The 13,725-nt window shown below is 42.1% G+C and overlaps 1 protein-coding gene across 1 annotated transcript in view; it reads right to left on the reverse strand.

Moving 5' to 3' along the window:
• The window catches only part of LOC112069463 (pleckstrin homology-like domain family B member 2), a 46,174-nt gene extending 37,288 nt beyond the window's left edge, over positions 1-8,886 (reverse strand). Inside the window, 3 exon segments of the mRNA XM_070438557.1 lie at positions 1,156-1,340; positions 7,742-7,861; positions 8,877-8,886. Coding sequence (XP_070294658.1) covers positions 1,156-1,340; positions 7,742-7,861; positions 8,877-8,886 — 315 coding nt within the window.
• Positions 8,887-13,725: the final 4,839 nt, after the last annotated feature.

Raw genomic sequence — 13,725 nt, forward strand, 5'->3', positions numbered from 1 at the left:
CCAGATCAGAGGCAGTAGGGATGGCCAGGGATGTTCTCTGTTTAGTGAGTCCTCCAGATCAGAGGCAGTAGGGATGGCCAGGGATGTTCTCTGTTTAGTGAGTCCGCCAGATCAGAGGCAGTAGGGATGACCAGGGATGTTCTCTTGATAAGTGTGTGAATTAGACAATTTCCCATCCTGGCAAGTATTCAAAATGTGCTTTTTGGGTGTCAGGTAAAATATATGGAGTAAAAAATATTATTTTCTTTAGGAATGTAGTGAAGTAAAAGTACAAGTTATCAAAAACATAAATAGTAAAGATACCCCAAAAAACAACTTACATGTAATTAGTACTTAAAGTATTTTTACTCAAGTACTTTACACCACTGGTAGGCCCTAACAGTTTGTGGCACCATTTGGCACCGTTATAGTCGAATTGAGTTTGCCCCACCATGATGTACATGCTAAAATCACCCCTGCCTAGGTGGCAAAGTCTGGATGGATATTCAAATCAAATCAAATGTCACATGCACCGAATACAACAGGTGTAGTAGACCTTACAGTGAAATGCTTACTTACAAGCCGTTAACCAACAATGCAGTGAAGAAAAAATAAGTGTAAGTAAAGAAAAATTGGTAAGTAAAAAATACTTTTATTTTGTAACAAATAATTAAAGAGCAGCAGTAAAATAACAATAGTGGGGCTATATACAGGGAGTACCAGTACAGAGTCAATGTACGGGGGCAGCGGTTAGTCGAGGTAATTGAGGTAATATGCACATGTAGGTAGAGTTAAAGTGACTATGCATAGATAATAAACAGAGAGTAGCAGCAGCGTAAAGGGGGAGGGGGGGGGGGGGGGGGGGGGGGGCATGCAAATAGTCTGACTAGCCATTTGATTAGCTGTTCAGGAGTCTTATGCTTGGGGGTAGAAGCTGTTAAGAAGTCTTTTGACCAAATTATACTGTCATTTATTGACTTAGTAATAACCCCCAACTCACAATGAATGAAACCCCAAACTATTCAAACAGTTCATGCCCTCTTGTTGGCGGAATCACAATGCTCAGTTTCTCAACTTCTACACATTTTGCCATGGGAGGAGATCCGTATCGACCCCGTTCTGGGTCTGCCTGTTGAGATGGTTGATCCTGCTGGGAGAGCTTTACAGCTGTCATACCTGTGTCATACTGAAGTAGGAGGGCCTAGCGTCCCCATTGGCTCTCAGACTTGTCTCCAGGGCGATCTTCTTGCGTTGTAAGGTGTCCATCAAATCACAGAGCTCTGAGGCTGAGCGCATCCCTCTGGCGCTGCTGGCCCCTCCCACCTCCCCATGTCTGTAGTCACTACTAAACTTCAGATAGTCTGGGGGGAGAGAGAGAGAGAGAGAGAAGAGTTGATGCATAAGACATGTTATTTAAAAAGTGTCCATCTTCATCGTTAAGTGAATGGTGAAAAAAAAACACATTTACATTAGCAGTCCCTGTCCATTGGTTGTCCGTTTAGTCTGTTGAAGCCTATTGGACTGAGGAAGGGGAGAGGTATTAATAGCTCTGTGTATACGTGGGCAGTGTGTGCCGTCTCATTAGGAGTGAGGGTGAAAGTTGCATGGTGGATGTACGTGCAGCTAAGTCGATTCCTAGCTGGGCTTGGCAGAACACCCATAGCCCAAACAGCAGAGAGCTGCTATACAAATGGCCCATAACACAGAGGGCCTGACAGCCAACACACACACACCTATTCTCAGATCCAAAACTAATACACACATGGTAGTTGAGGTTTCTAAAAGTAGCAGAGCAACTGACTTCCTTACTTTGGAATTTGGGGAATTAAAAATACTGTAAGCGGTCAGGAATTTCCTCAATTCCCCCTGACGGTTCCATTTCCCCTCCATCATCACTGATCTGAAAAGACTCTGTAGGTGAAAGCAATGGAGAGGAAACCTAGTCATTTTACTCATCAACGATAGGTAAGGGAAGAAATGTTTCCCTGAGTAATGAGACAGTTCTATCCATACCATCAAGACAGTAACGCGCATGACCTCCAAGACACACATATAACCACTAAACGTAGACGGGGCCATGTGTATCTACCCAGCTAGCACGTAGTTCCTTGGAAGTTATGGGAATAAACGTTTATTGTTTCCCATTGGTTCTGGGAACATACAAATCAAATTGTATTGGTCACAAACACATATTTAGTAGATGTTATTTCCGGTGTAGTGAGACGCTTGTGTTCCTATCTCTAACAGTGCAGTAGTATCTAACACTTCACAACAATACACACATCCAAAAGTAAAAGAACGGATTTAAGAAATATGTAAATACAGTGGGGCAAAAAAGTATTTAGTCAGCCACCAATTGTGCAAGTTCTCCCACTTAAAAAGATGAGAGAGGCCTGTAATTTTCATCATAGGTACACTTCAACTATGACAGACAAAATGAGACAAAAAAATCCAGAAAATCACATTGTAGGATTTTTAATGAATTTATTTGCAAATTATGGTGGAAAATAAGTATTTTGTCACCTACAAACAAGCAAGATTTCTGGCTCTCACAGACCTGTAACTTCTTCTTTAAGAGGCTCCTCTGTCCTCCACTCGTTACCTGTATTAAATGGCACCTGTTTGAACTTGTTATCAACTTTGAACTTGTTGCCCCACTGTAAATATTAGAACGAGGGAGGTTGCAGGGAGGTTCTGAGAACGTTTTACTAGGGTTGCCTGAAAGTTTTCCTGGGAGGTTTTATTAACGTTCTGAGAATGTAAATTCTAGGGTTGATTGGAGGGTTTTTAATAACTTCCTTAATACGTTTACTGAATGTTTCAATACTACTTTTAATAACACTGCTAACTTAGGTTAACTGTTTTGAATTCCAGGCACAGATAGGCCAAATGGAAATTAATTTGCATAGGTGTTAATCATAATAACACATTTCTTTATTTATTGTGACACGGCGACAGTGAGATTCGAACCTATGCTCTTCTGTCCTCTATCCATGGAATTAGTCCACTGTGTGCCACCAGGATGGAGCTAGCATGACATGTTAAAAAGAAAACTCATATGAAGCTGTTCATTTTAGTCTATTCAAACAAAACCCCATTTCAAAGTAAACACTCATTAAGATCCGGTGTGGCCAATCAGTGGCCGCGGCCAACCCACCTGAACAAGATAGAGGATAGACTATTGTTGTCGCTGAGAACAAAATGTATATGTTTTTAAATAACAATATTAGAGCATTTTTTGGAATTTTACTAATGTTGTCTTATGTTTTTTTTATGGAAAGTTTTCTTAATGTTCTGAGAACATGACTTTAAATAGAACCATGAGGAAACGAGCAGAAAACATTATGCTGAGGTACTGAGGTACTGAAAATCCCACCTAAGAAACATATGGTTCTCAGAATGTTATGTGCTAGCTGGATATCCTGCACCATTCCAATAATGATGTGGATGTGTCACCACAATGTGTCACCACAATATGTCACCAAGAACTGGCAGAAGATTATTTTTCCTTTAACGAGTCCGACGAGCCCTACGTGAAGGACAAACTGCTTTCCCGGGAACAGACCCAAATCCCCGTCATTTGCGTGAAAAGAAGACGGAGAAAAAGAGGACGGAGGTCGGGCTGCCTTCTGAGAATTCGTAGGCGATCGAATAAACCCCCACTGCCTTCTGTTCTACTAGCGAACATGCAAATCATTGGAAAATAAAATCGAAGACCTACGAGGAAGATTAAACTACCAATGGGACATTAAAAACGGTAATATCTTATGCTTCACGGAGTCGTGGCTGAACGACGACATTATCAACATACAGCTGGCTGGTTATACAGTGTATCGGCAGGATAGAACAGCGGTGGCTAGTAAGACAAGGGGGGTGGACTATGTATATGTAAACAACAGCTGGTGCAGGATATCTAAGGAAGTTTCAAGTTTTTGCTCGCATGATAAGCTGTAGACCCCACTATCTACCTAGAGTTTTCATCTGTATTTTTCGTAGCTGTCTATATACCACCACAGAGCGATGCTGGCACTAAGACTGCACTCAGTTAGCTATATTTCGCCATAAGCAAACAGGAAAATGCTCATCCAGAGGCGCGCTTCCTAGTGGCCGGGGACTTTAATGCAGGGAAACAAATCCGTTTTACCAAATTTCTATCAGCACGTTAAATGTGCAACCAGAGGGGAGAAGAAAAAAAAATACATTTAAAAAAACACTCTGGACCACCTTTACTTCACACACAGAGATGCATACAAAGCTCTCCCTCCACCTCCATTTTACAAATCTGACCATAATTCTATCCTCCTGATTCCTGCTTACAAGCAAAAACTAAAGCAGGAAGCACCTATGACTCGGTCAATAAAAAAAGATGGTCAGATTAATCAGATGCTAAGCTACAGGACTGTTTTGCTAGCAAAGACTGGAATATGTTCCGGGATTCTTCCAATGGCATTGACGAGTACACCACATCAGTCATTGGCTTCATCAATAAGTGCATCGATGACGTCGTCCCCACAGTGACCGTACGTACATACCCCAACCAGAAGCCACGGTTTACAGGCAACATCCGCACTGAGCTAAAGGCTATAGCTGCCGCTTTCAAAGAGCAGGACTCTAACCCGGAAGCTTATAAGAAATCCCCCTATGCCCTCAGACGAACCATCAAACAGGCAAAGCGTCAATACAGGACTAAGATCGAATCGGACTACACCGGCTCCGACGCTCGTCGGATGTGGCAGGGCTTGCAAATCATTACAGACTACAAAGGGAAGCACAGCCGAGAGCTGCCCAGTGACACGAGCCAACCAGATGAGCTAAACTACACTACCGTTCAAAAGTTTGGGGTCACTTAGAAATGTCCTTGTTATTTAAAGAAAAGCAATTTTTTTGTCCATTAACATCAAATTGATCAGAAATACAGTGTAGACATTGTTAATGCTGTAAATTACTATTGTAGCAGAAAAGGCTGATTTTTAATGGAATATCTAGATAGGCGTACAGAGGCTCATTATCAGCAACCATCACTCCTGTGTTCCAATGGCACGTTGTGTTAGCTAATCCAAGTGTATCATTTTAAAAGGCTAATTGATCATTAGAAAACCCTTTTGCAATTATATTAGCACAGCTGAAAACTGTTTTTCTGATTAAAGAAGCAATACAACTGGCCTTCTTTAGACTAGTTGAGTATCTAAAGTATCAGCATTTGTGGGTTCGATTACAGGCTCAAAATGGCCAGTAACAAAGAACTTTCTTCTGAAACTCGTCAGTCTAATCTATGTTCTGAGAAATTAAGGCATTCCATCCGAGAAATTGCCAAGAAACTGAAGATCTCGTACAACACTGTGTCCTACTCCCTTCACAGAACAGAGCAAACTGTCTCTAACCAGAATAGAAAGAGGAGTGGGAGGCCCCGGTGCACAACTGAGCAAGAGGACAAGTACATTAGTGTCTAGTTTGAGAAACAGACGCCTCACAAGTCCTCAACTGGCAGCTTCATTAAACAGTACCCGCAAAACACCAGTCTCAATGTCAACAGTGAAGAGGCGACTCAGGGATGCTGGCCTTCTAGGCAGAGTTGCAGAGAAAAAGCCATATCTCAGACTGGCCAATAAAAATAAAAGATTAAGATGGGCAAAAGAACACAGACACTGGACAGAGGACGATTGGGAAAAAGTGTTATGGACAGACAAATCTAAGTAAGGTGTTCAGATCACAAAGAACATTTTTGCATCTGAGCTCTTAGAGTGTGCGGCTCTCCTTTATTTTTTTAAGCGGATCACAAAGAAGACGCAGGAAAAATGAAAAGATGCTGGAGGAGTGCTTGACGCCATCTGTCAAGCATGGTGGAGGCAATGTGCTGGTCTGGGGGTGCTTTGGTGGTGGTAAAGTGAGAGATTTTTACAGGGTAATAGGGATCTTGAAGAAGGAAGGCTATCACTCCATTTTGCAACGCCATGCCATACCCCGTGGACGGCACTTAATTGGAGCCAATTTCCTCCTACAACAGGACAATGACTCAAAGCACAGCTCCAAACTATGCACAAACTATTTAGGGAAGAAGCAGTCAGCTGGTATTCTGTCTATAATGGAGTGGCCAGCACAGTCACCGGGTCTCAACCCTATTGAGCTGTTGTGGGAGCAGTTTCCAGCTTGTGAGAGGTGCTTCAGGGAGCATGGGGTGAAATCTCTTTAGATTTCCTCAACAAATTGACAACTAGAATGTCAAAGGTCTGCAAGGCTGTAATTGCTGCAAATGGAGGATTCTTTGACAAAAGCAAAGTTAGGACACAATTATTATTTTAATTAAAAATCATTATTTATAACCACGTCTTGACTATATGTCCTATTAATTTGTCAACTCATGTACGTTTTCATGTACGTTTTCATGGGAAACAAGGACATTTCTAGTGACCCCAAACTTTTGTACTTTATGCTCTTTATACTCTCTGCAATCTACTGCAGAGATAGCCTGCAGAGTTCAATCTTACTATCCAAGTCTGTACCAAAACAATGAGCTTCTACTTCTAAAAATTCACCTTTCCAGAAACAAGTCTCTCACCGTTGCCGCTTGCTATAGACCACTTTCTGCCCCCAGCTGTGCCCTGGACACCATATGTGAATTGATTGCCACCCCATCTATCTTCAGAGTTCATTCTGTTAGGTGACCTAAACTGGGATATGCTTAACACCCCGGCAGTCCTACAATCTAAGCTAGATGCCCTCAATCTCACACAAATTATCAATGAACCTACCAGGTACAACCCCAAATCCGTAAACATGGGCACCCTCATAGATATCATCCTAACTAACTCGCCCTCCAAATACACCTCTGCTGTTTTCAACTAAGATCTCAGCGATCACTGCCTGCATCCGTAATGGGTCTGCAGTCAAACGACCACCCCTCATCACTGTCAAACGCTCCCTAAAACACTTCTGCGAACAGGCCTTTCTAATTGACCTGGCCGGGGTATCCTGGAATGACATTGACCTCATCCCATCAGTAGAGGATTCCTGGTTATTCTTTAAAAAAGTGCCTTCCTCACCATCTTAAATAAGCATGCTCCATTCAAAAAATGTAGAACTAGGAATAGACATCCACCTCGACGCAGACGACAACATTCTGTATACCTCTGGCCCTTCGTTGGACACTGTGTTAACTAACCTCCAGATGAGCTTCAATGCCATACAACTCTCCTTCCGCGGCCTCCAACTGCTCTTAAATGCAAGTAAAACTAAATGCATGCTCTTCAACCGATCGCTGCCCGCACCTGCCTGCCCGTCCAGCATCACTACTCTGGACGGTTCTGACTTAGAATATGTGGACAACTACAAATACCTAGGTGTTTGGTTAGACTGTAAACTCTCCTTCCAGAATCACATTAAACATCTCCAATCCAAAATTAAATCCAGAATCGGCTTCCTATTTCGCAACAAAGCATCCTTCACTCATGCTGCCAAACATACCCTCGTAAAACTGACCATCCTACCAATCTCTTCAGAGACCCCTCTATGAAGATATCACATATATTAGGGACGCAAGAATGCCTTCGTCACGCATGAACACGTCTCAATCACACACAACTGTCATGATAGGTTCCACCTGTAACTGTACCCTCACACACAGTGGAAGAGAGGAAGTCATATGACATTTGAGGGACTATGGGCTGATAGGATCTATGGGGGAGGGAGGGGAGGGAACAAAGGAGAAGCGAGGACTGGGGTCAAGGGGAGGTCAGAGGTGAAAGAGGGTAGGGGTGTATGTTACCTGTGCTGTAGCCCAGGGGTGAAACAGGGCTCTTCAGAGGCAACATGCTGTTCAGACGGCTGGCCTCGTCTGGATGGTTGAAGCGCAAGAAGCAGGATTTACCCAGACACAGAGAGTAACCTGGAGAGAAAACACACAGTCAGATTGAATTACAACTCATTTAGTTTGTGTTCTAACAGACAACACAGTCCATGTATTTGTCCTCTCAGTTGTCTGTATTACAACCTATATCCTGTACATCTGCTGCACTGCTCAGTCAACCACCCGGTCGGGTCTGTTCATCTGCTGCGCTTCTCAGTCAACCACCCGGTCGGGTCTGTTCATCTGCTGCGCTTCTCAGTCAACCACCCGGTCGGGTCTGTTCATCTGCTGCACTGCTCAGTCAACCACCCGGTCGGGTCTGTTCATCTGCTGCACTGCTCAGTCAACCACACAGTCGGGTCTGTTCATCTGCTGCGCTGCTCAGTCAACCACATGGTCGGGTCTGTTCATCTGCTGCGCTTCTCAGTCAACCACACAGTCAGGTCTGTTCATCTGCTCGCTGCTCAGTCAACCACACGGTCGGTCTGTTCATCTGCTGCCGCTCAGTCAACCACACGGTCGGGTCTGTTCATCTGCTGCGCTGCTCAGTCAACCACACGGTCGGGTCTGTTCATCTGCTGCGCTGCTCAGTCAACCACACGGTCGGGTCTGTTAATCTTGCTGCTGCCTCAGTCAACCACACATCGGGTCTGTCTGTTCATCTGCGTGCACTGCTCAGTCAACCACACGGTCGGGTCTGTTCATCTGCTGCACTGCTCAGTCAACCACACAGTCGGGTCTGTTCATCTGCTGCACTTCTCAGTCAACCACACAGTCGGGTCTGTTCATCTGCTGCACTGCTCAGTCAACCACACGGTCGGGTCTGTTCATCTGCTGCACTGCTCAGTCAACCACACAGTCGGATCTGTTCCAGACCACAGTGTTTGCTCAGGCCATCAATTAGAATCACTGAGTCAGGAGGCATTAATAAGACACCAGGCTCACAACCCCATAACACACACACTCTTTTTCGGGTGCAGCAGTACAAAGGTCACTGAGTGAAGGTCAGGAAAAATAAAATCACCTTCACCATCTCTGTTAACCTTAAACTGACCCTTCCACATGATACAGAGAAGCCATTCAGCCACTTATCTGTATTAAACTAGTCTGATGTCTCTAGCATTGAGGTCTAATCTGTATTAAACTAGTCTGATTCTACTTTGGCTTAATTTGACTTGGTGAAAATCTGTTTTTTGGACCTAACTTGCTCATCACATTTTCCATGTGGTTTATTCCTTCACAGACTCCATGAAATGACAACCTTTTCCTAAAAAAAATGTCAAATTATACATTTTGTGTATGGTTTCCTAGAAACAAGGGTGGCTCAACTTACCCCTTTTGCTCAATTTACCCCACTCTCGCCTATGCCGTGTGTGACCTTGTATGACCGTGTGTGTGTGTGTGTGTGTGTGTATAAATACTTTTTACAGTCTCTGTCTAATCACTCACAGTATATAAACAGTCAGAGGGAAGGAGAGAGAGAGCGAGAGAACATCTGTCTGTGTGTGTAACTGCAGTCTTTTCTTTAAACTCTAATTCCCTGACTTTCAACAGTCTGCCAGTGTTACACAACTGTTGCCCTTATTTGTTTATTAAACTACTTTCTAATTTCCTCCCTCACCCTAGACAACACAAACACACAATCTGGGCTACAGGACATTTCGTTTTTACAGCTATCCCCCAACTACAACGATAACCGCACACACTTTGATCATACAGATGCCAGTGAAGAAGAAGCCTGGTACCAATTTATTCTGGTTGATCTAAATCGATAGCCTGGTTGTCGTCTCTGTTCAGCTATTACATTCCACTCCTGTGATTTGCCAAAGAGACCTTCGCTTGAAAATTTAGGGGGAAAAAGGAGGCAATAGTTTGTCCATTTTGAGATGCCATAGCCAGTATACACTTTTTCAAAATAGTCAGAATTAATATCTTCCATAACTCAAGAGATCTGTCATTAATTTTGACATGTTTGCTGAGGAGATCTTATTGGCGCAATATTACAAAGATTTTTGGTGCAGTATTTCTCAATGAAATGTTTTTGCATGAAGACAAGTAATCTCTCGCTATATTGAATAATCCCTACTGCTGACCAATCACTGACGAAGGGGCGTAGTCTTCAGCTACCACCTTTGGCTTGCCTCCTGAAAAAAATGTGTGTGCCTGAACAGCCGGGGAAAAAACAAGTCCAAAACGAACAAAAACGTCACAAAACGTCGTCAAAAAAAGATGTCCTCATAAAATATGTACCAAATCGTCTGAACAATTTTGGATGGGAAGCATGCGGACACCTGTTAAATGAATACGTCTACTATAGACTAAGGTAGGATGGGAGGAAGGAAGGAAGAAAGGAGGCAAGTGAGTTTACGTTTAAGTATCCGTGAGTAACATTGCCATGTCAGCTGACAAATGCTGCTGCTTTCAATTAAATGTCCTCTCTCCTTTAGAAAACAAATAAAGTCATGTGGCTAATCTTGCCATCTTAAATCAAATCCCTGAATAAATAACAGAGTCCCAGGACAGAGCTAAAGCCATTGAAAGACAGACAGACTTCCTTTGGCTTCACTTCAGTTCTACCTTCTATGACCGCAGGCAGTTTTGTCTTGTCATGTGAAATCACGTTGTCTGTCTGAACTGAACTAAGCCCAGTTTCCCCAAAAGCATCTTAAGGTTAAATTAATTGTTAGACCCTTCATAGGAGCACCGTTAGGGTACTAGGGGGCAACTAGCCCCCTCCCTGTAATTCACATTAAAACCACAAGATGTTGCCAGATTATATATATATATATTTTTAAATATACAAGTTGGAAAGTCTTAAATAATCCACCTGTTTAGAGAGAAAAACGTATTACTATTTTACTCTAAAATGACCTATGTTGGATGAGTGTGTTGGGGGCAACTCGCTCCATCCCCTACTAGGAGAAACTGGCACCTGGGGCCAGTTACCCAATAAATAAATAAATCAAATATATATATATATATACACACATACATACATACATACACACACCATTCCAATATATTCCAATTATTATTATTTTTTTATTAATTAAAAACAACTATTGAAAACTTTTTGCTCCTGAATGTCATTTTAAAGACAGCAGGGATTTAAAAACTTGCATTATTCAAATAATATTTAGTGCAATTGTACATAATGGATTGTATGTTAAAGGAACAGCAAATAAATGAATGTGCAGGTGAATTAAGAGGGACTTTACATTAACTCTCCTCATAGTGCGGATATTAATGGTGACATGTGCAACACCCTTTCCCCCCATATTTGATTAAAATAAGAAGAATCCCCACTGTTGACCAATCACTGACAAAGGGCTACCAGCTACCACCTTTGGTGTGCCTCCATGAAAAACGTGTGTGCCTGATCAGCCGGGGGAAAAAACTTTACCGAAGTCCAAAACAAACAAAAACGTCACAAAATGTCATCATAAAATATGTATCAGAGAGATCCTTGATGAAAAAGTGTCCAGAGCGCTCAGGACCTCAAACTGGGGTAAAGGTTCACCTTCCAACAGGACAACAACCCTAATCACACAGCTAAGACCAAGCAGGAGCGGCTTCATGACAAGTCTCTGAATGCCCCAGCCAGAGTCCGGACTTAAACCCAATCGAACATCTCTTGAGACCTGAAAATAGCTGTGCATCGACGCTCCCCATTCAACCTGGCAGAGCTTGAGAGGAGCTACAGAGAAAAATGGGAGACACTCCCCAAATACATGTGTGCCAAGCTTGTAGCATCATACCCAAGAAGACTGACTCAAGGCTGTAATCGCTGCCAAAGCTGCTTCAACAAAGTACTGAGTAAAGGGTCTGAATACTTATGTAAATGTGATATTTACGTTTTTTAAATTTGTAATAAATTTGAAAATGGCAAGTTTATGTTAGTATTAAAAAAGAAAGATAAGTGTTTCCAATGACATCATCAATTAATAGACAATTAGGAGGCAACACCTCCTGATTGGTTAAAATCACAATGCACACCGATGTCATTGGTAAAACGTATCTTCCTCTATTTTTTTTACTACAAAACATAGCAACGTGCCATTTTTACATACGTTAATGTTGGGGTGGTAGTGGAGATGATTAATAACATAACATTTAAAAAAAAATTAAATGTCCCTTTAAATAACCTTCTGTCTTATGTAACCATATCATATTAGTTTCAGGGTCCCGGATTTACGTTTACTATACTACGTCTCGTCTATGAGACTTGGCTGAGGTGATGTGTGGATGCTGCCTACAATGTTGACGTCAAGAGAGACTTTTCAACTTTGATCGTAGGTAATGAAGTCAATTTCCACTAAAAACGTAGGGTAGGGGGCTAAAGCAAGATCGGTTCTTATCTGTAGCAATTATATAATTGATGGTTGCAACAGAGTAAGAGTGACGCAAATGGTCAAGTAGCCTACCCTTGCCAATTTACTACCATTAAATCAAATCAGCTGACAAACAAATACCTGTATCATTTCCCCACAAGTCAAAGGGCTACAAAACCAAACGTAGGAAATGTTGCACAAAACACTATTGTAGGATATGAGAGGACAAATCGCAGTTCCACATGCACACTTGCGCATACATGTTGGCGCCGTTTAAGATTCCTCCAAGCCAGTGAACTTTTGAGATAAGGTTACTTTTTACTAACCTTTTTACTGAGTTCCATCCAGCGAAAATAACAGCAGGATTTTTCCTTTTTTCTCTATGTACAACAATTATCATGACAATTGGTGAAAAGTAACCCCCTGCTTTCTTATCCTCCTTCAGCCCAGTACAAAGCTCCAGAAATAACTCGGGACTTGTGGTGTCCACGGATTTCCATCCAGTTGAGTTTGAGGTAAGGAGCGCACCAACTCCCCAAACATGGGGTGGTGACGCCTGCTTGACGCGAATAGACTGGGGTAAAAAGTAAACCCGCCCCTAAGAAAGTTTACTAGCTCCGCATGAAAAAAAACACGCGGTTTTAAAATCCAAAACGACTGTATTTGATTAAAAACGCATTTCAGTTCAGCTAAAACAGTCTCCGGACCCCCTTCTCTTTGTTGGTAGAATTACAGCGGTTTAAAAACCAGAGGAATGTAGTCCCCACCCCCCTTGTGCTTTTTTCTGCCTACTTTTATCCTCTGAAAACACCTTGACGGGAATGTTACTGTAGACTCTCTCAAATCCATAGAACTCAACACATCAGAGCATAGCTGCGGGAAGTAGTTTGGGGGTGCTGCAAAAAAAAAATTGCCCGCGCTGAAGAGTATATCAGTCGGCTAATACAGGACTAGTAAAGGCCCAGTGCACAACTTTTGTGAAAATGTTTTAACTAAATGTATTTGAGTGTTTACCAGCATTTGTAACTTGAGTCTGATAATTATCTGTACAAAACAGTTAATCTAATAATACTTGTGGAATATAAAAATACTTGCTTGATATGTTTTCCAGTTTCTTGAAATACTTTGTGAAAACTGAAATGGTCTATTCATTCCTTTTAATAGACACTCTTATCCAGAGCAACTTTAGCAGTAGTGAGTGCAAACATGTTCATACTGGTCCCCAGTGGGAATCGAACCTACAACCCTGGTGTTGCAAGCACCATGCTCTACCAACTGAGCCATATCATCACAAACCACTTTATGTCACAATGGACTCAATTGCTGTATTGTACATTGTTTTTCTTCATGTTGATAGAAAGTCTACAGGTCCAAACCAAGATGACCAGCCCATGTACAATACAGTAATTTACATTAAGTGGTTTGTAAGGATGGTCAATTAATACTGAACAAAAAGTGGTTGTTTTCTATGTTATTTGATCAAGAAAAATATTTAATTTGATGTGGATGTTTTGTGTCTTTGACCATAACTTTACACCTTATAATGTAAATGTTTGAAGACAGGGTTGTGTT

Source organism: Salvelinus sp. IW2-2015, unplaced genomic scaffold, assembly GCF_002910315.2.
Source record: "Salvelinus sp. IW2-2015 unplaced genomic scaffold, ASM291031v2 Un_scaffold1019, whole genome shotgun sequence".
Classification (NCBI taxonomy): domain Eukaryota; kingdom Metazoa; phylum Chordata; class Actinopteri; order Salmoniformes; family Salmonidae; genus Salvelinus; species Salvelinus sp. IW2-2015.